Here is a 20370-nt window from a genome sequence, read left to right as displayed (position 1 = left end):
TCTGATTCTGCTTTTTTAAACCTTAGACTGTCTGCTTTCAAACAAGCCTGCTAGCTTTCTAGCTGCTACCGATCCTTGGATACAAGTGCATAAAGCAGCCCCCCCCCCCCCCCCCCCCCCCCCGTGCTCTTCTGAGGCTGAACTATTAAGTTATTTTCACAAAGCCTGAGCAAACGATGGGCAAAACCGTTAAAGGGGTTTCTAATTTTATAACAAATAAGTAATTATGGCCTTATTAAAATCTCTGCCTGTGCCTACTGACAGTGAATAGAATAATTTTTTCTTCCAGACAGAGGCTGAAAACATGTCCTAGTACTTCTTACTCTTGTGTTTCTTTCTGAAAGGTTTCTTATCATCTGGTGACATTGATCTGGTGGTTGACCACTTGACCCGGCTTATCCTGGAAGAAGCAGATGCTCAGAGCTGGTATTTCTGCCTTTAATATTTCTGTAAAGAGGGGGAAGATGGTTGTATTTCTTAACGTCTACTGATAGTAATAGGGGGCCTTGACAACCAGACATCCCATTTAACCTGGCACTACAGGTTCCATCAATTTCAGGAAATCCTAATAACATTTTTTTATGTTCCCAGGGGAATTCTGATTGTCCCCTAATGTCTCCTGTTGTGCAGGCCAGGCTGTCCATTCAGTGGTTAGCCACTTATCATTATTTCGCAATGTTGGGTGACCCAATGAGATTGTGTTTGTTCCTGCAGTTGTTTTCTGTATAACATGATATTCTCTGTTTTTGCAGCCAGGCTGCGATTGAATCTTTAGGATCATTGGCCCGAGTTCACCCTGCAGCGTTTACCAGTCGTATGGTGCCTCAGCTCTGTTCAAGGCTGCAAACAGGCAAGTGAATGAGTGAGTCTGTCAGGTAGACGGGATGCCTTTGTGCTGCATCCCACAAAGTAAATGGGCTATCATTTTATAATTGGCAGGGGTCTGCCAATGGTGGGTGACTGCTGAGACGCCCCACAGATTCTCAGAATTGCAGCACAACCGGGGTGCCACTCTGTATGATAAAACTTAAGAGGCCAACACCCTTTTTTTTTTGCCACTGTGTCTGATGTTGCAGAATGGGCTGAGATGCAATACCAGGCACTGCCCATCAACCAAAAGTGGCTCTGTTTGTGATACCACTTTGTAGAGGTTTTCTGGAATGAGAATATTGATAGCTTAGCCACAGGATAGGCCATTAATAGCAGATAGTGGGGGCCTGACTCTGCACCCTACAGATCCACTGTCTGAAGGAGCAATGACATTTGTGTGCATTATGCAGCTTCTTCTTTGTTTATTGGGGTCTGCCTGCATGCCCACATGCTGTCTTAGTACTGATCGTGTAGGGGATTGCAGCTTTGTCCTGTTAAATTGAATTGGGTGAAGCTGTGATATCCTGCACTTCTGCTACAAAGTAGATGGCGTGCAAGTTGACGGTCAGGTGTCAACCACGAAAAGACCGCAGAGCTCGTGCAAGCATTATGGCCCCATCAAACAGTTGATGGTCTGGGGATGATGAGAGTTGGACCGCACAAATCTGATACTGGGGGCCTATCCTGAGGATCTGATCATAGGACCAACACAGAAGCCTTCAGCTGCGAAGCGCACATGTAACAGGTCAGCCAGTGTCATAGGGACAAATCTGCTGACAGATGGCCTTAAAGACAATAATGTATGAGCAAAAATTGTGATCTGGAGAACAAGAATGTATAAGGGAAAGCATGGTTTGGGTGCATTCCGATATTTATCCCCTACGTAATGTTATGATTTTTCTAGTGCCTATGGAGGGTGCTGATCACCCTGCCAGCGTTGTACCCCAGCACAGTATATGGCAGCGCTGTCTTGAAGCCTTAGCTGCAGTGTCTACACATTACAGTATTGTTCAAGAGACTGTGCCAATACTACTGGATTATGTGCGACAATCACAAAAAGGTAAGTTCCCTTTACATACTGACTGTACTACAGCCGAATGTCGTGTTAATATACTCTTTACAAATAACTAGTGTTGAGCGAACTTCTGTTTTAAGTTCGGCGTCTAAAGTTCGGCTTCCGGTTAGCGGAGAATCCCGATATGGATTCCGAATTCCGTTGTGGTCCGTGGTAGCGGAATCAATAATCTGCCATTATTGATTCCGCTACCACGGACCACAACGGTATTCGGAATCCATATCGGGATTCTCCGCTAACCGGAAGCCGAACTTTAGACGCAGAAGTTCGCTCAACACTACAAATAACCCCTTCAATGCCGTCCTACGTGCCATATGTACTCCTTAATAGAGACTTGCTATCCAGCTAGACCTATGCACTTATGTATTTTTTTTCTTAATCATTTAAGGAGAAAGAAGTGCAGAAGATGTGGTCACTGTGTGCAAGAGCCTTCATCATGTCGCAGTGCTGTGCCAAGAAAACGCAGAGTCTCTCTGTTACTATCACCAGAAAGTGGTGCCCTGTCTGCTGTCCCTGACCATACAGGCTGCAATGCAAGGTAACGCAACATTCTGGATTTCAGCTCTGTGACTACCCTCCCGCACACAGGCAGAATCATTGCTCCAAATCTGCCCTCCCTCCTACCACACCGCTGCTAATTGCTGAAAAATTTACTGCTGTCTGCTAGATCAGGGCTGTGCAATGGGGCTGTGTAGTCAGAGGCCCCATGCTGAACTCTGTACACTACTGAAAGTGCCTACATGGTGCATGCACATCAGCAGCAGTATTGGACCATTGTCCTGGAATGGTTTGAGGAACTCGATAGAGTTCAAATTGGCGATTTGGCCTCAAAATTCTCCAGATTTTAATCCAATATTCCTCTGTGGGATGTGCTGGAAAAACAAGTCCAGTCCATTTTGCTGCAACCCACAATTTACAGGACAGGACATGGTGTGACAGATACCACAGGACTCCTCCAGAGATTTTGTGGAGTCCAGGCCTTGACGAGTCAGGTGTTTAGGACACATAAAGGGGACCTACACAATATAAGGCAGATTGAGTTAAAGAGGACCTTTCATGGTTTTATATTAATTGAGATAAATACCTTTAATTGGGGGGTACCCCCCGCTGATGCTGCCACCCTGCCTGATTTTTTTTTTTTTAAATATCGCTCCTATATCCCGCTGTGCCCCCCCCCCTGCAGTTTTCGCGCTCAGTATGCTAATACTGAGCATCGGTACAGGGAGGAGGAGACGCCAGGGTTTCTCACAGGTCTCCCTCTCCCTTGCTGTGCTGCGGTCTAATCACAGCGGAGTGAGTGTCACAGTCAGGGAGAAGGGGAGTTGTTGTTTTTTTTTCTCCCCTGCTGTGACGCTCTCCGCTGTGATTGGATCGCGGCACAGCAAGGGAGAAGGAGAAGCCCATTGAGAAACCCCGGCGTCGTCTCCTCCTGTACCGATGCTGAGTATTAGCATACTAAGTGCGAAAAATACAGGTGGGCGCAGGAGCGATATTTAAAAAAATCAGGCAGGGTGGTAGCATCAGCATTTATCTCAATATAAAACCATGAAAGGTCCTCTTTAATGCTATGGCTGATCTGTGTAAATCAAATTCAGTTAATTATGTGGGTGTAATTGCTAGTGTTCAGATTACAGATTGTCTCCTTTCTCAGACAGGGGGGATGCAGCAGATCTTCACGTCCTCCTCCATGACAGCCTCCTTACAGCTATGGCGTCATTAATCATTGCGTCCACCACACGCCTCAGCCCTGAGTGAGTATTCGGATGATGACCAGTCTCTGGGGTGGTTCTCCACTACCGATCTGCTGCTCACTTTCTGTTCTGGACTCTCTTAGGTTACAGTCTTCAAGTGTTTCCCAGGTTGTAAACCTGTTTCTGGATGGGGATGTCTCCATTCTTACAGAGAATAGCTTTACCTCCAAGTTCCTTCCTTTCCAGGTAATTAACTCGTTCAGCCCCGAGCGGTTTTCCATTTTAGTGGAGCCATGGCTTTATCTTTCCGTTCACATAGACATATGGAGGCTTGTTTTTTTTTAGGGAAAAAGTTGTACTTTCTAATGGCACAGTGTGATACTGCATATGGTGCAGTATCATTATAGATGTAATTTGTAAAAAAAAAAAAAGCAATTCCGCTATCGTTTTATGGGTTTCATTTTTACGGCGTTCCGTATGAGGTAAATCTGACCATTTCCCTTCATTTCTGGGTCAGTACGATTAAAGCTATAGCACCGTTATGTAGTTTGTCGTGTTTTAATACTTACAAAGTAAAAAAAAAAAGGGGTTGATTAGAATTTTGGCATTTTGTTTATATTTTTTAAAACATTTTTAGTCCCCTTAAGGGACTTTAACAAGCACTTATTAGATCACTTGTCCTTCAGGCTGCAGTGAATTAACGTTGCAGCCTATGGGAGTGGCAGGCCTCCATAAGAACTACTGCTGTAATAGCCTCGAATCCTTCAGTGGGACCGAGGCTACTACAAGGAATAAACAGTTCCCCCTATAGTTACTTGAGGGAGGCGTTTATGGGCCCTGATAAGCCCCGCAAGATTCCGTGGTCACAATTCACCCAGGCGTCTGAGGGGTTAAATGTCTGTGATGGGTGTTATTGCTGATCACAGACATTACATGACAACAGAACCTTACATGAACGCCTCTGGTCAGGAAGGGGTTAATGAAAAGGGTTTGTATGAAATAATGCCATTCTCGCTGGAATCTGCTGAATGCAACTTTACAATTTGCAGTTGCTCCTTAGCAGCAAATGAGTTTTCTATTTCCTGTTAAAAATAAGAACTATCCTTTCTTGATTCCAGGTTGATGGATCGGCAGCCACTCAGAGCCGCCTAGTTGCGCTGCTTATGGCTTATGTCTGCTCATTGCCAAGAAATGTGAGTAACTGCAGTAGATCAAGCAGAGGCGGAAGTTCTGTGTGCAGAATCCGTAACCTGACCCACACCTTCTACGTACCAGTTAGGGATACCGGTGTTATCCTATGTAGCAGGAGCCTTGAGTGTGACTGCTGTACTTTGCTCCTTTTGTAACTAAACCCTTAAAATTATACATCACTTCTTGGTACAAAATCACAAATCTAGGCATCCTGTGAGTAGGTATGGTTGCTCTTATGTCTCGGATCATGTTTTCCATGTCTGCATTTGATTAGTATTGCAGAACATCCAGAAACAAGATCTAAGGGGAGATTCACATGTGCAGCTTTTGTTGCAGTTTTTTGAGCCAAAGTCTGGAAGTGGATTCAAAAGGAGAGAACCACAAAAGAAAGACTTGTGCGTCTCCTCTATCTCATCTACTCCAGTGTTTGGCTAAGGCTACTTTCACATTTGCGTTCGGGGCTCAGCTTGTGAGTTCCGTTTAAAGGCTCTCACAAGCGGCCCCGAACGGATCCGTCCAGCCCTAATGCATTCTGAGTGGATGCGGATCCGCTCAGAATGCATCAGTCTGGCACGTCTGTCCTCCGCTCCGCTCAGCAGGCGGACAGCGTTCGGGTGTCCGCCTGGCCGTGCGGAGGCAAACGGATCCGTCCAGACTTACAATGGAAGTCAATGGGGGCGGATCCGTTCAAAGGTGACACAATATGGTGCATTTTTTATACGGATCCCCCCCCCCCCATTGACTTTCAATGTAAAGTCTGGACGGATCCGTTTGCATTATCATGAACATTATCATGTTTTGTTCATGGTAATGCAAACAGATCCGTTCTGAACGGATCTAAGCGTTTGCATTATAGGTGCAGATCCGTCTGTGCAGATACGAGACGGATCCGCACCTAAACGCAGGTGTGAAAGTAGCCTAAAATGCATCAACTGCTCCAAAACCTGCATGTGTGAAGGCAGCCTGTATAAAACTACATTTAAAGGGGTATTCCTATCTTAGACAATGGGGGCATATTGCTAGGATATGCCCCCATTGTCTAATAGGTGCGGGTCCCACCGCTGGGATCCGCACCTATATCGACAACAGAGCGGGGAGCGCTGTGGCTGAAGGACCCCAGATTTCCTGGGGTCCGTCCACCACCAAGCGCTAACCCCCGTCTCTCCCATAGAAGTGAATGGGAGCGTGCCGCACATGCGCGGCCCCCGCTCTTATTCATTTCTAGGGGGCAGATTTTCGGCGGCCCCATAGAAATGAATGGAGGGTGGCTGCGCATGGCGGATTCGCATGGCGGATTCGCTTTCGGGGCTCCGTTCTCAATATAGGTGCGGGTCCCAGCGGTGGGACCTGCACGTATAAGACAATGGGGGCATATCCTAGTGATATGCCCCCCTTGTCTGAGATGAGAAAACCCCTTTAATCCATAATTACGTAGTGAGATGTGCAAATACAAGTGCTATGCTAGTAGCTGATGCACATAGGTTGAGAGAGATGTCAAAAAAATCTTCCGAGAAGCCACCTATCACCCTGTCATTGATCATACGTAAGAGATGAAGTATAGAGAAGGCAACTGATATGCCTTACTTATGCCCCATGTCAGGTGTTTGTTATTCTGAATTGTAATTTTCCCTGCAGGTGGAGATCCCACACCTAAGCCGCTTGCTGCAGGATTTGCTGTCCCTGAGCCTCGCTGGATGCTGTGCCTTTGCTTTCACATCTGCTGCTAAATGCTTTGCTGGTCTGATAAATAAATGTCCTGCAGGTCAGTGATTATTGCACTTTTCGTTGGACTCTCGTAACTGGTTCTTTCCACTCAGTCTTTTGATTCTGTTCTCCAGTTAAGGATAATGATGACCTATCCTCGGGATAGGTCATCAATATCAGATCGGTGGGAGACTGAGTCCCAGGATCCCCGCTGATCAGCTCCTGAGCTCTGGGGAACGCAGCCAGCTCCTGGCAGCTTTCCAAGCACCGTGCTGTACATAGTACAGCAGCTAAGTCCTATTCACTTTTGTGGGACTGAGCTGCAACTAGGCCATGCGACCGTTGTACAGTGATGTCACATGGCCTAGGAAGAGGCCGCGGCGCTCATTCAGTGGTGTGTGGAGGTTTGATCCACATGCTGTCATTTTGCTACCACGAATAAAGAAACAAGCGAAATGGTGCTGGAACTTCATTTATCAATGTTTTGCTACCAAGAAAAGTGTTGTTTGTAACCGCTCTCCACTCTAGCCTACAGATGAGGATCCTGAACAGAGGAGCCCTGTCTAACCCAGAATTGCCGAATGGGGTTTCTAAAACAGAATCCCATTAAGACCTCTTTCACACTGGCGTGTGCGGCCCGTTACCGTATTGCAGACCGCATTTGTGGATCCGCAATACACAGGTGCCGTTCCGTGGGCATTCCGCATCATGGATGCGGACCCATTCACTTCAATGGGTCCGCAAATCCAGAGATGCGGACCGGAACCCTACAGAAGCACTACGGAGTGCTTCCGTGGGGTTTCGTCCCGTACTTCCGTTGAGTGAATGAGTCCGCGATCCGCTGCGGCTGCCCCACGGACTGTGCTCGTGTATTGCGGCCTGCATTTTGCGGGCCGCAATACGGCAACGGGCCGCACACGCCAGTGTAAAAGAGGCCTAAAGGTGTGCCAAGTTCAGAGGATCATCTTGACAAAGCTTTTGTGCATTTCTTTGCACTTTTAGGGGAGCAGCTTGATGATATTCTTCAGAGTGCGTCTCACGAACTGACGTCAGGACTGGAAGATGAAAGCAGAAGAACTCAGGCTGTGACGCTGCTTGCTTGGGTAAGACTAAGAATTCATTCTGCTGTATTAAGTTATATGGTCAGACGGTGTAGACGCCTCTAGTCACTGCTTATAAGGAACACTCCATCCTGGCATTTGCCATTGAAGCGACCCTCGGGTTCAAAAAGAAAACTTCACATTAACTGGGGAACAAATAGAACACTTCCCTGGAGCTTTCCCTTCCATCTTTACAGCTGCAGATCTGCCTGCAGGTCAGTGATTATTGCACTTCTTCTGCCATCCAAGATGGCCGTACCGCTTTTCAGACTACCTGATGCGTACTGTGTATTTGGTAGCACAAGACACTTCCTTCCTGCTGCTGAAGTGAACAGCGCTGGCCAATCCAAGAACAGGGCTGGACAAGCGGGAAGGGTCTTGGACTTGTGATGCACAGTGTACACCAGGTAGTCTTAGAAGGGGTGCAGCCATCTTGGACGACAGAAGAAGAGCTCGGGAATCGATGGATCTGCTGATAGAAAGGAGGCCACCAGGTAATTGTTCTGTTTGTTCCCCAGTTAATGTAAACTTTTTTTTTTTCTTCTTAACATGGAGGGTTGCGTTAACTACACCGTGCCAGCTTCCTTGAAGATCTGACATGTTATATAAAGTTGAAGGTGGGATTCCTATTATCCTTTTCCCATAGGATAGAGGCAGGGGCATTCAGTTCTTCTAACTCTCCCCCCCCCCCCCCCCCCCCCCATAAGAAACTGGATACCCTATAGCAGGGATCAGCAACCTTCGGCACGCCAGCTGTGAAACTACAATTCCCAGTATGCTCCATTCATTTCTGAGAGAGATCTGAGAAGAGCAGAGCAAGTATGCATTCTGGGAGTTGTAGTTTCAAAACAGCTGGAGTGCCAGAGGTTGCCTACCCCTGCCCTATAGTATATGTAACCACCATATAGACCATATCATTCGTTTTATGTTTGTGCTGAACACAGATCTTGTTTTTATCCAGGTAACCAAAGCTTTGATACTACGGTACCATCCCATGAATGGACAGCTCACTAACAAGGTGACTAACACAGGAACGTGGGCGCATCTTATAAGTCGCTTGATGAGACATAACAGAACTTGTCTGGGACCCTTATGGCCTATAAAACTGAAGTGGCTTGCACTTATCTTAAAATCTGAGGGATGCTGATGGGCTTTTGCATGAAGAAATAGTGTCCAGCGCCCATAGTATACCCAGGCCCCCATCCATTCTAGCAGACCGTGGAGTTCTTGTTCCTAGACCGCCTTTATGAGAATGACTAAGGTCAAGGCAACATGGCGACGTGTGGTTTCTAGTAGGGGTGAAAACAAGCCTGCATATTATGATTTTAGGAAACCCAAACCAGATGGAGAATTTTTGTGATAACCACAAGTTGCATGAATTTTTTTTTTCCCATTGGGAATAATGGAAAAGTGTTAAGTCTTTGTTATCATGTGGCTGGTGAATGTTGCCTCTTATTACTCGATCTGAGCTCATTTGGTTTCCTACACCTGTTGGGTTCTCTTGTAGATGATCGGTTTGTTGTCTGACAGAGATCTCGGACCCCTGGCTGCTGACATGTTCTCTCTTCTCGTCTCCGATTCCCCTGATATCCTTAACAAAGCATGTCACGCCGATATCCGCATCATGTTCCGCCAGAGATTCTTCACGGAGAATGTGCCCAAACTGGTGCAGGGTTTCCATGCTGCTAATGGAGGTAACACATAAGAGCGCGGCTTGCTTCAGTCTCGAGGTGAAATGTGTCATGATAGATCATGAAAGCGACTGTAGCTGCTCACGTTATAAACGTATTTGTTTCATTTCTTACAGACGACAAGCCCAATTTCCTAAAAGCCTTGTCCCATGTGCTGAACTGTCTGCCAAAGCAAGTTCTCGTCACAGAACTCCCATCGGTGAGTGAGCGCAGCCCAGTTTTCTAGATTGCTGGGTAAATGAGGTTTTTCATGATTTACATTAATGGGCTTTCCTTAGAATAAACTATAAATGATTGGCGGAGGCCCCATCCACAACAATCTGCAGACTGGAGATGGTCAACCCCCTGATATGGCACCCTCCATGTGTGTGTGTGTGTGTGTGTGTGTGTGTGTCAGCATAGTACACTTAGTCAGTATTTTGTAATGCAAATTTGCAGAACAGAATGCGGACCCATTTAATTTTGAAGGCCCTGCAAAAAATGCGGGCAGCACTCGGTGTGTTGTCCGCATCCGTTGTTCCTTTCCATTCCATTATGTGGATTCGAAAAAAAATAAAAATAGGGCTTGTCCTACTATTGTCCGCAAAATGCGATCCATGGTCCCGTTGTCAGTGGTTCCGCAAAAATTTGGATGACATGCGGAATGCATCAATGTCATGCGTAATTGCTGATCCGTTTCCAGGAAATAGAAAAAAAAAACATTTTTTAGTACCCTAGCAACATATATTCCCCCCGTGTTTTTTTTTTTTGTTTTTTTTTTGCGGAAAAACTGAATGGATGCGGATGTACAATTAATAAAAAACCGAAGGTTTTTGTGGAAATTTGGATCCGCAAAAAAACAGAACGAAAATCTGGAAAACAAAAATGCTGAAATGTTAATGCCTCTTCAAATGCCCAGGCCCCTCACACAGATTGTACTTGCCTTGCTCCCCGGCATCCGCGCTGCTTCTGATGCCTGCGTGGGTGACGCCAGGGAGGTTTGTTCCTGTCGCAGCCTGCTATTGGCTGCAAACTCCTTGCCCCCAATAATCCCCCCCCCACCCCCGATGTTTTCATCCGCTCAAGGGGGAATTTAAGCATTGGCCATGCAGTCATCAGAAGCGACGCGGGGAGCGAGGTAAGTAAAATCTGTGTGAGGGGCCCGGGCCTTTGGCGAGGCAATATAGTTGCATAACCCCTTTAAATGAGTAGAGCTGCAGGACCAGACATGGCCGCACATATGAAGATCATGTTAGGGATCACTGATTCATTACTGCCCTAAAATGCTGAAAAGCACTGTACCTGCACTATGATAACCCCAGGACTTGTTACCTTTTTCTCCTGTAGTTGATCTCCTTGCTGCTCGAGGCTTTATCCTGCCCTGACGATGTGGTTCAGCTTTCCACACTGACCTGTCTGGAGCCACTACTTCTAGATGCTGCTGACATATTGAGTGTTCATATAGATACCCTCATCTCAAGGCTCCTCCGCCTGACGTGTAGCCCCAGCATGGTAGGACTAACATGCTGATGTCCTGCATTATTTTACACCTTTGTAAATATTTAGGTGGTTGTTTGTAGTGTTTGATACCCTAATGCAGGGATGCTCAACCTGCGGCCCTCCAGCTGTTGTAAAACTACAACCATGCCCTGCTGTAGGCTGTTAAGGCATGCTGGGAGTTGTAGTTTTGCAACAGCTGGAGGGCCGCAGGTTGAGTATGCCTGCTTTAATGGATGGCAATTGAACCCTTTAATCGCCATAAATACACAGGAAGCTTTGACTGCTATGATGCCATCTTCCATATACATGCACGCAGTAATTTATTTGCAGACAACGCTGGGATTGGTTGTTGAAATCAAACTGCCCGACATTGCAGGAGACTTGGAAGGCTCCCTTACACAATAGATGGCGGGTTCTGCTGACATACCTCTGTGTATAGCTGGCTTCAATTTCCACACTTTCTCGTGCATGGCATTGGGGGACACAGCACCATGGGTATATGTCCAACTACCACTAGGAGGCACTAGACACAAAAAGTGTTGGCTCCTCCCAGGTGGGCTATACCCTCTCCACAGGCACGAGGCTATTCAGTTTTAGTCTAGTGTCCGTAGGAGGCAGACCTGTCCTGCTTTTTTGCAGGTTCTGCTGTTTATTTTTATTCTTTTTTTCTCTCTTCCGCAGGTCGGTTTTTTTCCACCGTTATACCTGCTGCAGGCTGGGGCTCCATCGTGTTCCACTTTAGTTGCCCCCCCTGCGGGCGCGTACTTCGGTACCATCGCCGGTCACCCAGTCCCCACGGACTGCATCCGCAGTGGCTTGCCGGCATTCCCACGGTTCCCGTGTTGAGTCTGCCGAAGGGGTGACCGTGCTGCGCCCGAAGACATCGGATGGTGAGTATATCGGATGGTGAGTATACTCCCCTGTCCCTGTGTCCCTGCCCCAGGGTTAGGTTCCCTTCTGTGGCCAGGGGGATGGGATCCACCTTAGCTGGGGGTCCTGGGGAGCCTCTTCGTTCCTCCTAGCCAACCCCCTCCCCCTCCTGGGGGGGTTATATTCATTTTTTTCCTCCCTTCTTTTCCCCCTCGGTTGGTCTTTTCTCTCCTCCCTGGCCACAGTCTCTCCCTGGCTTCCCCGCTACTTTAGTCCCCGGCTTCTGCCGGGACTAGGCCTCATCTTCTATGGCCTGTCCCCGGCTCCCAGGTGCTCTGTTTGCCCTGATCTGCCTATCCCCAGGTGTCGCTTCTCCCCCCCTACCCTACTCACCTATTTTTATGGTTCGGTGGGCCCTCTGTCGGCCGCGGTTCGCCCCGCCCCCCTTGCTCCATTCCCGGCCACCTCATAAATCGAGGCCCCGGCTTTTGGGCCTGCTAGGCCGCAATCTTCCCGGCCCCTCCCCCTTGCTTCCCGGGCTTTTCTGAGCCCCGCCCGGCCCTCGGGAGGAGCTATCTCCTCACCCTTTCCTGGGCTAACATGTTTTTTCTGTTGGAGGGGGTGGTTAACCCCTCGATTGCTTCATGTCCCCTGCAGCCCTACTGACCACCTCTTTTTTGGGGAACAGCTGCTGCTGCACCTCTTTGGGGGAACACTGCGTCCGGGTCAGGATAGACAGCCTCTGCTGGCTGCTTTTTGAGCATCTCTTCTCCCAACAGCTCCTCGGTCGCCACGTGTTTTCACGTGCGTCCGCTGTCTACAATGGCTGCCATGTGGTCATCCTGTCCCTGCTGGTGTGCAGTACCTCTTCCCAGATCCCATTGTTTTCCCTGAACAATCTTTTTGTGTAGGTTCCCCATGAATGGGTCCCTCCGTGTCAATGCCATGGGAACCTTGGCCGACTCTCCTTGGCAGTGTCGCTGGAACGCTACCAACCCAAATTGCGGCCACCTCTGCCCTCCCAGGGTCCTCCCTGCAGATGGGGCATGCTCAGTTAGGGGTACCTGCACCCGGGTTCGGCGAGGGGTAGCTCACAGTACACCCTCGGGTGGTCTCAACGGGGTCCCACCCCTCCTCGGCATCCTCGGATCCCCCCCAGGACAGGCCTGAGGCTGGTGACGAATCCTTCCTGTCACCCCATCCGTTGCCTCTGGGGACACCTCTGCACCGATTCCCTCGGAACAGAGCATCAGGCGGTCTTCCTCCATATAGAAGCCCTCTGGGAGGTCAAGACTACGTGCACGGAGGAACCTCTCCTACCTAAACAGGGTTGGTATCCCCTCTAGTGGATTTTCGGATGGTGCTCCCCTGACCGCACAGGTATTCAACCGCACAGGTAAGGCAGCCGTCCCCGTGTTTAGCATACTGAGTCACCTACCCGGTGTCTGATACGTACGCCTTCTCCTTAACAGGGGGGTTCCTGCACCACTGCCATAGGCTGTCCCTGACAAGCCTTCCTGGTTCCCCTATACCAGGGGCTATCCTCTACACATTTGAGAGTGTTTCCGTGGGGTTCCCATCCTGGTGTTGGTGTTCGCCACTCTACCTCATTACAGGGAGTTCCTGTTCTGGGCAAGCGGTTAGCTCGGCTATCGCCTCCTGTAGGTTGGTGAGTTCAGAGCAATTGTACAGCCGCCTTGCCCCTTTTCTTAGGTAGTGTACCTACAGGAGCCATTACTCCTGGCTGGCTCTATGGTGTTCCATACAGCACTATTTCTCCCTTCCGGGTGAGATATACAGGTCGCTTCAATTGCCGTTGCAATTGCACCTGTCTGTTCCCAGCCACTTTGCTCCTGTCATAGGTGGAGTACCTACACCATCTCCTGATGCTGTAGCCGATTCCCCTGGCTTGGCGCTATGGTGTTCCATGCGACACTATTTCTCCCTTCCTGGCGAGATATACAGGCTGCCTTTAATTGCCGCTGCAATTGCGCCTGTCTGTTCCCAGCCAATTTGCTTCCTTCACAGGTAGAGTACCTACGCCATCACCGGTGCTGTAGCCGATACCTCTGGCGGGCTCTGTTGTGTTCCATGCGGCAACATTTCTCCCTACGGGCGGAATATAGAGGCCACTTTCAATTGCCGTAGAATTGCCCCTGTCCGGTTCAGTTACCTGTCTGTTCCCTGCCGCCTTGATCCCTTAACAGGTGGAGTACCTGAGCCATCTCCGGATGCGGTAGCCGTTCCTCCTGTCCGGCTTTATGGTGTTCCATGTGGCATTTTCTCTCCTTACAGGACGAGATATTGAGGCCTCCTCCTATTGCCGTGGCCATTGCACCTACCTCATCATAGTGTGCACCAAACGGCCATCTTACTCCCTTCATGGGTAGAGTCCCTGAACCGTCTCCGATGCTGCAGCCGTTCAACCTGTCTGGCTTCTAGGGTGTGCTATGCGGCCCTGTTTCTGTTGCCATTGCACCTACCTGATTGTGGTGTGCACCTGTCTTGTTCTTTGTGGTACCGTGCGGCCCTACTGGGTTCCATTGTTAACGCGGTTGCTGTTGCACCTCTCTGGGTCTAGGGTGCACCATGCGGCCACATTGCTTCGATCTTAAATGTAGTTCCTCTAACACAGCCATATTTCTACTTTACAGGTTGTGTACCTGTACCCTCCGTATGCTGTCTCATTCCCAGATGCTGTGGCTATGTTTCCACTCTCCTTAGTTGGCAACATGCAGCCACTTTCCCCATATTTTAGGCGTGTGTTTGTAGTACCCCAAGCGCTGGGCCCTGTGGTGCGGTCTGTAGCTCAGACAGTTTCTGTATCACTGGGTGTTTTCTGCCCACGGGTTCTAATCTGTGCTGCGGATGTTGGTTCCATCCATTTGGTTCTTCCATACATCTGCCACTCCTTTACTGTCGCGCTCATTGGTCTCCTTCTACCTCTCAAGGCACTGTCTGCACCAGGCCCCCTTCGTTCAGCGTGTGCATGGTTTCCATGTCTGGCAGGTGTGGGCCAGCCCAACCCCCACCTTGTCGGTCTACTGCTACTTCTGGTAGCTCCAGTATATGACTGATCTGTCTGATCCGGCGGGTGGTCCTCATTCAACCACGCTCCCTACTCCGTGGCCAGGTGGTTGTTGGCCTTCGTGCTGTAGTTGCTCTTGCCTTCTCTTTACGGTACTACGGTATGCTGTGCTCCGCGTTACCCCATGTTATAGGGGAGTACTCGCGTTGTTTCCTAATTGCTGAGCGGCCCATTCCTGGTGAAGTACAAGGATCTCCACTGGATCTTCTACCTTGTTTGGACACGTAGCTGGTGGCATCGGCCGCGGCTGCGGTTTTCTGTCATCGCTGGATGTCCGCCACACGGAATCCTTCTGGGTCCACGGCTTTTATCATTGCTGGACGTCCTCCCTGATGGGTCAAGGACAGGACCTCTGAGCGCCACACACACCTGTCTGAATTTTCAGCTGCTTGCTCTGGTATCGGACAGGGCCCCGTAGTTCCTTTTGGGTCCAGGTGTTTTCGGTATTCCCTTGTATTTTCTGCTTAGTTGTGCTACATGGCGGAGGGGCAGTCCTCTTGGACCTTGCCGTCGTCTGCACCTGTCTGGTGCTTTCTCCCCCCTGGAAGTTTTCTGTATGCCGGTCGCAGCTGGTTTCTACATTTCTATGTAGGCTACCCCGGTTTTTTCATGGCGACTTCTGCATTCCTTATGCATATGGATGTCTGTCGTTTTGTGGTACATCCCGAGCTGCTGTACTTGCCCTCTCTGGGACAATGTTTAAGGTTTGCTGGTCAATATTCTTGGTACGGCTAGTTGTCCATGGCCTATGCCCCTTCCCCTATGGTGGTTTCTTTTCGCCTTTCCTGGATATTCTGGCTTGCGTTGTCTTCTGGTGGTTCAGCTTCTGGTTCCTTGTGAGCCCATACTGGGTACTCCTTTCTGGAGTCCCTGTCCCTGTTCATTTGAGGTCCTCTTGGGATTTGTGTCTCTTTTTCCAGCCTCCCACGTCAAGTACCTGGTATTGAGTGGTTTAGTGCTGCGGTTTGCAGTTCCACCGTATGGTCTCCTTCGGGAGGGACCTCCTCCTGTTGTAGGACCTTTCCTCTTTAGGTTTTTTGGAGTGCTCTCCTTCTACTCCCATGTCTCTCAGTCCAGTGTGTCCTGCCGAGGTTGCCTGGCCTGTATCTGGCTTCTTTTTTCCATGCTACTTCACATGCCCAGTGTTTCCTCTGGTCTTGCGCTTCACGGTGATATCTTGTTTTCGGAGGCTTGCGCCTCGTCTCCTGTTTTTGGGGACGCAGGAGCTATCGTTCTTTTCCTGGTTTTTTACCTACAACCCCCTCCTTCTCCAGGGTTGGCGGTTTCCTCTAGCAGCCTTGGGTTTTCACCTTTACATGGGGCGCTTAGCTTCTTTCCTGGCCTTGCGGTGAGGGGAGTCCCCTCCCTTCACATGTGAGCCTTGCTATGGCTCCCCCACTCGTTTGGTTTTCAGTGCTTCCCTGTTTCTTTTCTCCCCTGGCCTTTCAGGGGATGGCCACAGGTTTTTTTGGGTCTGGAACAATGTAGAGCGTTGGGTAGTTTCACCACGCGGTGCTGTCCTAATTTTTTCTCCAGCCCTTGGCTGCGCTCTGTTTCCTTTTGCCACCTTCTTGCATTTGGGATTTTCTTCCAGTCATTTGTCCTGGGGTGCTGGCAGTCTTCCCTGCTTCTTCTGAGGTTTCTTCCTTGTTATGGAACCTCTTGCCCATCTCGTGTTTTTTCCCGTTGGGTCACATGGTTCTCCTGCACCTGTATGCCCAACCGGTGGCGCGTCTCTTCTTTTCCCTCCCTCAGGGACTGCTTTGGGACGTCCCATGGTGCTGTGTCCCCCAATGCCATGCACGAGAAAATTGGATTTTTTGTACTCACCGTAAAATCCTTTTCTCGTAGTAGGCATTGGGGGACACAGATCCCTCCCTATGTTTTTTCTTCCGCTTCTCCGGGCTGGTCTCTTGATCTTTCCCGGTACGGGAGTTGTTGGTTCCTTGCTTTTCTTCTCTCTCCTACTGCTTTTGGTACAAACTGAATAGCCTCGTGCCTGTGGAGAGGGTATAGCCCACCTGGGAGGAGCCAACACTTTTTGTGTCTAGTGCCTCCTAGTGGTAGTTGGACATATACCCATGGTGCTGTGTCCCCCAATGCCTACTACGAGAAAAGGATTTTACGGTGAGTACAAAAAATCCAATTTTTCCCTGCACAGTTCTTACTCCCGTTTTTTTACAAGTCGCTGTCGTTGAAATGAATGCTTATTTGGGCAGTCCTGTAGAGTCTATAGCAATTTGGAGAACCACTTTAATCCTATGAGTACATTTTTGTGTTTGCAGGCGGTGAGGATTACAGCTCTAAAGTGTATGCTGGCCCTTCCAAAGCTCCCTTTGCCTATGGTAATTTTTTTTAAATTTCGTTATGACCGACTTCAGTGACCGTCTTGCCGACTTCAGCTGTTAATTTCTTGTCGTCACAGCTCCTGCCTTACAAGCAACAAGTGATCCGTGCCTTAGCTAAACCGCTTGATGATAAGAAGAGACTAGTTAGGAAGGAGGCTGTTGAGGCCCGATGCCAGTGGTAAGTAAAGATGTTTGTTTTTTTTAGGTATTATACGTTGTCGGGTTTGCTGAACCTTTTCACTTTCAAGGACGTAGGTCATGGCTTTAAGTGATTGTCAGAACTTTTCTTCATGTTGGCAATCACAGGCGGATCTGTGGTTTCACAAAAAATACAGCAGCCAGATGTTGCCAAGTAGGAAATTATAATAATTTTTTTTCTGTCCCTTGGCATTTGTTCATATTGCACCACTTTTGGCAGATTTTTTTATGTTTTTATTTTTTTTTTAACTAGAAGTTTTCCCATAGACTTAAAAACATCTAGAAAACTGCAAGAAAGATTTGTTTTTACAAGCCATTAAAAAAATTGTCTGCACCCATGGGGGGTGGGAGATTTTTATTTTATTTTTCTCCCTACCAAAAGAGTAGAAAATGACCTGATGCATGTGTGCATCCACTGTGAGGGGGGAAGGAAGAAAGAGATGATTTAAGTCTTACATTTTTAAATATAGTCCGAAGAAAGTGAATATTTTTATTAAAAAAAAAAAAAAAAACTATACATCATTTCTGTAACGAGCCTTAAAAAAAAATGGTCACATTCTTTTTCCAGTTCAGTGAACACTAATAATAAAACCCAAATTGTTGATTTTGTTCATTCGGTGCTGAAAAAACCCCCATCAAAAAAAGGTTAAAAATCCTATGTACCCCAAAAGAGCTGAAATACAAACTGCAAGTTCTCCTGCAAAAAAACAAGCTCTCAACTCTGTGGATGGAAAAGTGAAAATGCCCGAGTCTTTGGATGCAGCAACAGATAACTTACCGTATTTTTTACCCTATAAGGCCTCTTTCACACTTGCGTTATCCGGATCCGGCGTGTACTCCACTTGCCGGAATTACACGCCGGATCCGGAAAAACGCAAGTGTACTGAAAGCATTTGAAGACGGATCCGTCTTCAAAATGCTTTCAGTGTTTCTATGGCAGCCAGGACGCTATTAAAGTCCTGGCTGCCATAGTAGTAGTGGGGAGCGGGGGAGCAGCATACTTACAGTCCGTGCGGCTCCCGGGGCGCTCTAGAATGACGTCAGAGCGCCCCATGCGCATGGATCATGTGATCCATGCGATCACGTCATCCATGCGCCTGGGGCGCCCTGACGTCACTCTGGAGCGCCCCGGGAGCCGCACGGATGGTAAGTATGCTGCTCCCCCGCTCCCCACTACAGTTTACCATGGCTGCCAGGACTTTAGCGTCCCGGCAGCCATGGTAACCATTGAGAAAAAGCTAAACGTCGCATCCGGCAATGCGCCGAAACGACGTTTAGCTTAAGGCCGGATCCGGATCAATGCCTTTCAATGGGCATTCATTCCGGATCCGGCCTTGCGGCAAGTGTTCCGGATTTTTGGCCGGAGCAAAAAGCGCAGCATGCTGCGCTATTTGCTGCGGCCAAAAAACGTTCCGTTCCGGAACTGAAGACATCCTGATGCATCCTGAAGGACGGACTGTCCATTCAGAATGCATTAGGAAAATCCTGATCAGTATTCTTCCGGCATAGAGCCCCGACGACGGAACTCTATGCCGGAAGACTATAACGCAGGTGTGAAAGGGCCCTAAGACGCAGTTTTGCGCTTCCATTATGGAGGCCCGGGAAGCGGTGAATGCAGCACTCCCCAGGCTCTGTACTCACCGCTTCCTGGCCCTCAGCCGCTCGCTGTGCTGTGACTGCGCACAGTGTGAGGAAGTCCAAAGTATTTTTATTGTGCAAAATTGTAGAAAAAAAGTTTCTAGGATCTTGGTAATCGTACTAAGCTGCAGCATAAAGTTACCATGTAATGTATACAACAAAACTCATCCTGCATCACATTGTCCGAGATTCATCGCCTTCTTCTGTTCTGTGCTTAGGTTCCTGCTCGGGAGCCCCGGCAGCTGAGACTCCTGAAGATGGATATTTGCACGGAGACAATCTAACCAGGATGCCACTTCTTTACTGACCTGTAGATCGCCAATGTCATAATGCCAGTGCCATCTTGTTTAGCCACCTCTACCACGAGGGACAGCCAGAAGACTCCCCCCTCATATTTCTTGCATTCCAGATTTGCTTTGCGTTCAGTACTTCGCTCCCGGAGCTGGATCATGAATTATGTTGCACTTGAATAACATTAGCAAAAATTTACAATAGGAAGTCTCCTGGCTGGCGTAGACGGACTAGACTATGAAATCTAACGAGGGACAGTCTTTTAAGGCGGAAGGATTCTAGTTGGGCTGAAGAGCGCTATTCCTTCGGGGACAGTATCTCAAAGTTGGCTGTAGCCTTAGATAGTGATGGTCACTCTGGGGTTGGGCTCGGTGTAGGCACAGCTGATGACATCACAACATTTTTAGTACAACATAACACCCCCAACTGGATCATACATTATTTTGCACATATGTAATTTTGATTTTGCAGGTTAACAGAGTATGTTATAGCTATTACGTGTTCACAACAGAGGAAAAATATATGTAAAGCAACATTGACTTTTACACCTTTCCAAAAAATCTTTTCTGGTTTGTGAATAGAGATCATTTCGAAAGGTTTGCATCAAGTTTACATTAGGAAATAAAGCCGCTATGTTCAATCTGTGTGTTACTTCATTTTTTTTTTTTCTTGCAGTTCCTCGGAGGGGCATTGGGAAACCAAAGCGGTTGTCTCTCACTTTAGCAAATGACATTTATCATGTAGGGAAAGGTAATACAAGACACTTACTAATGTATTATGATTGTCCATATTGCTTCCTTTGCTGCCTGGATTCATTTTTCCATCACATACACTGCTTTGATCCAGGTGTTACTGGAGCCAGCACTGCCCGTGAGGTGGCTTGGACAGGAGTTGCTGTAAATGTGTGCCTTAGCCGGTTCCCACAGTCCTGGCCACCAGAGAGGCTGGTGCTCTCTGCTATAGTGTGCAAGCACGACCACCACTGCTGGATTACAGGGTGGTCGTATCCCCTGGATATGAGTGATGGAAAAATGAATCCAGCCGGCAAAGGAGACAATATGGACAATCGCAATACATTAGTAAGTGCCTTGTATTAACTTTCTCTACATGGCAAATGCCATTTGCTGAAGTGCGAG

The 20370-nt window shown here is 48.4% G+C and overlaps 1 protein-coding gene across 1 annotated transcript in view; it reads left to right on the top strand.

Annotated features, from left to right (window-relative positions):
- Positions 1–19874, top strand: part of MMS19 (MMS19 homolog, cytosolic iron-sulfur assembly component) — a 46180-nt gene extending 26306 nt beyond the window's left edge. The window contains exons 16-31 of the mRNA XM_044298216.1: positions 345–426; positions 753–850; positions 1775–1930; positions 2334–2483; positions 3597–3696; positions 3780–3882; positions 4755–4829; positions 6463–6589; positions 7534–7634; positions 8593–8649; positions 9139–9325; positions 9439–9521; positions 10649–10813; positions 17045–17104; positions 17185–17285; positions 19162–19874. Of these exons, the coding sequence (XP_044154151.1) occupies positions 345–426; positions 753–850; positions 1775–1930; positions 2334–2483; positions 3597–3696; positions 3780–3882; positions 4755–4829; positions 6463–6589; positions 7534–7634; positions 8593–8649; positions 9139–9325; positions 9439–9521; positions 10649–10813; positions 17045–17104; positions 17185–17285; positions 19162–19189 (1673 nt within the window). The 3' untranslated portion in view covers positions 19190–19874. The remainder of the gene's footprint in view (positions 1–344; positions 427–752; positions 851–1774; positions 1931–2333; positions 2484–3596; positions 3697–3779; positions 3883–4754; positions 4830–6462; positions 6590–7533; positions 7635–8592; positions 8650–9138; positions 9326–9438; positions 9522–10648; positions 10814–17044; positions 17105–17184; positions 17286–19161) is intronic.
- Positions 19875–20370: the final 496 nt, after the last annotated feature.

Source organism: Bufo gargarizans, chromosome 6 (genome assembly GCF_014858855.1).
Source record: "Bufo gargarizans isolate SCDJY-AF-19 chromosome 6, ASM1485885v1, whole genome shotgun sequence".
In the NCBI taxonomy this organism is placed as follows: Eukaryota; Metazoa; Chordata; class Amphibia; order Anura; family Bufonidae; genus Bufo; species Bufo gargarizans.
This window is presented reverse-complemented; position numbering and strand designations above follow the sequence as displayed.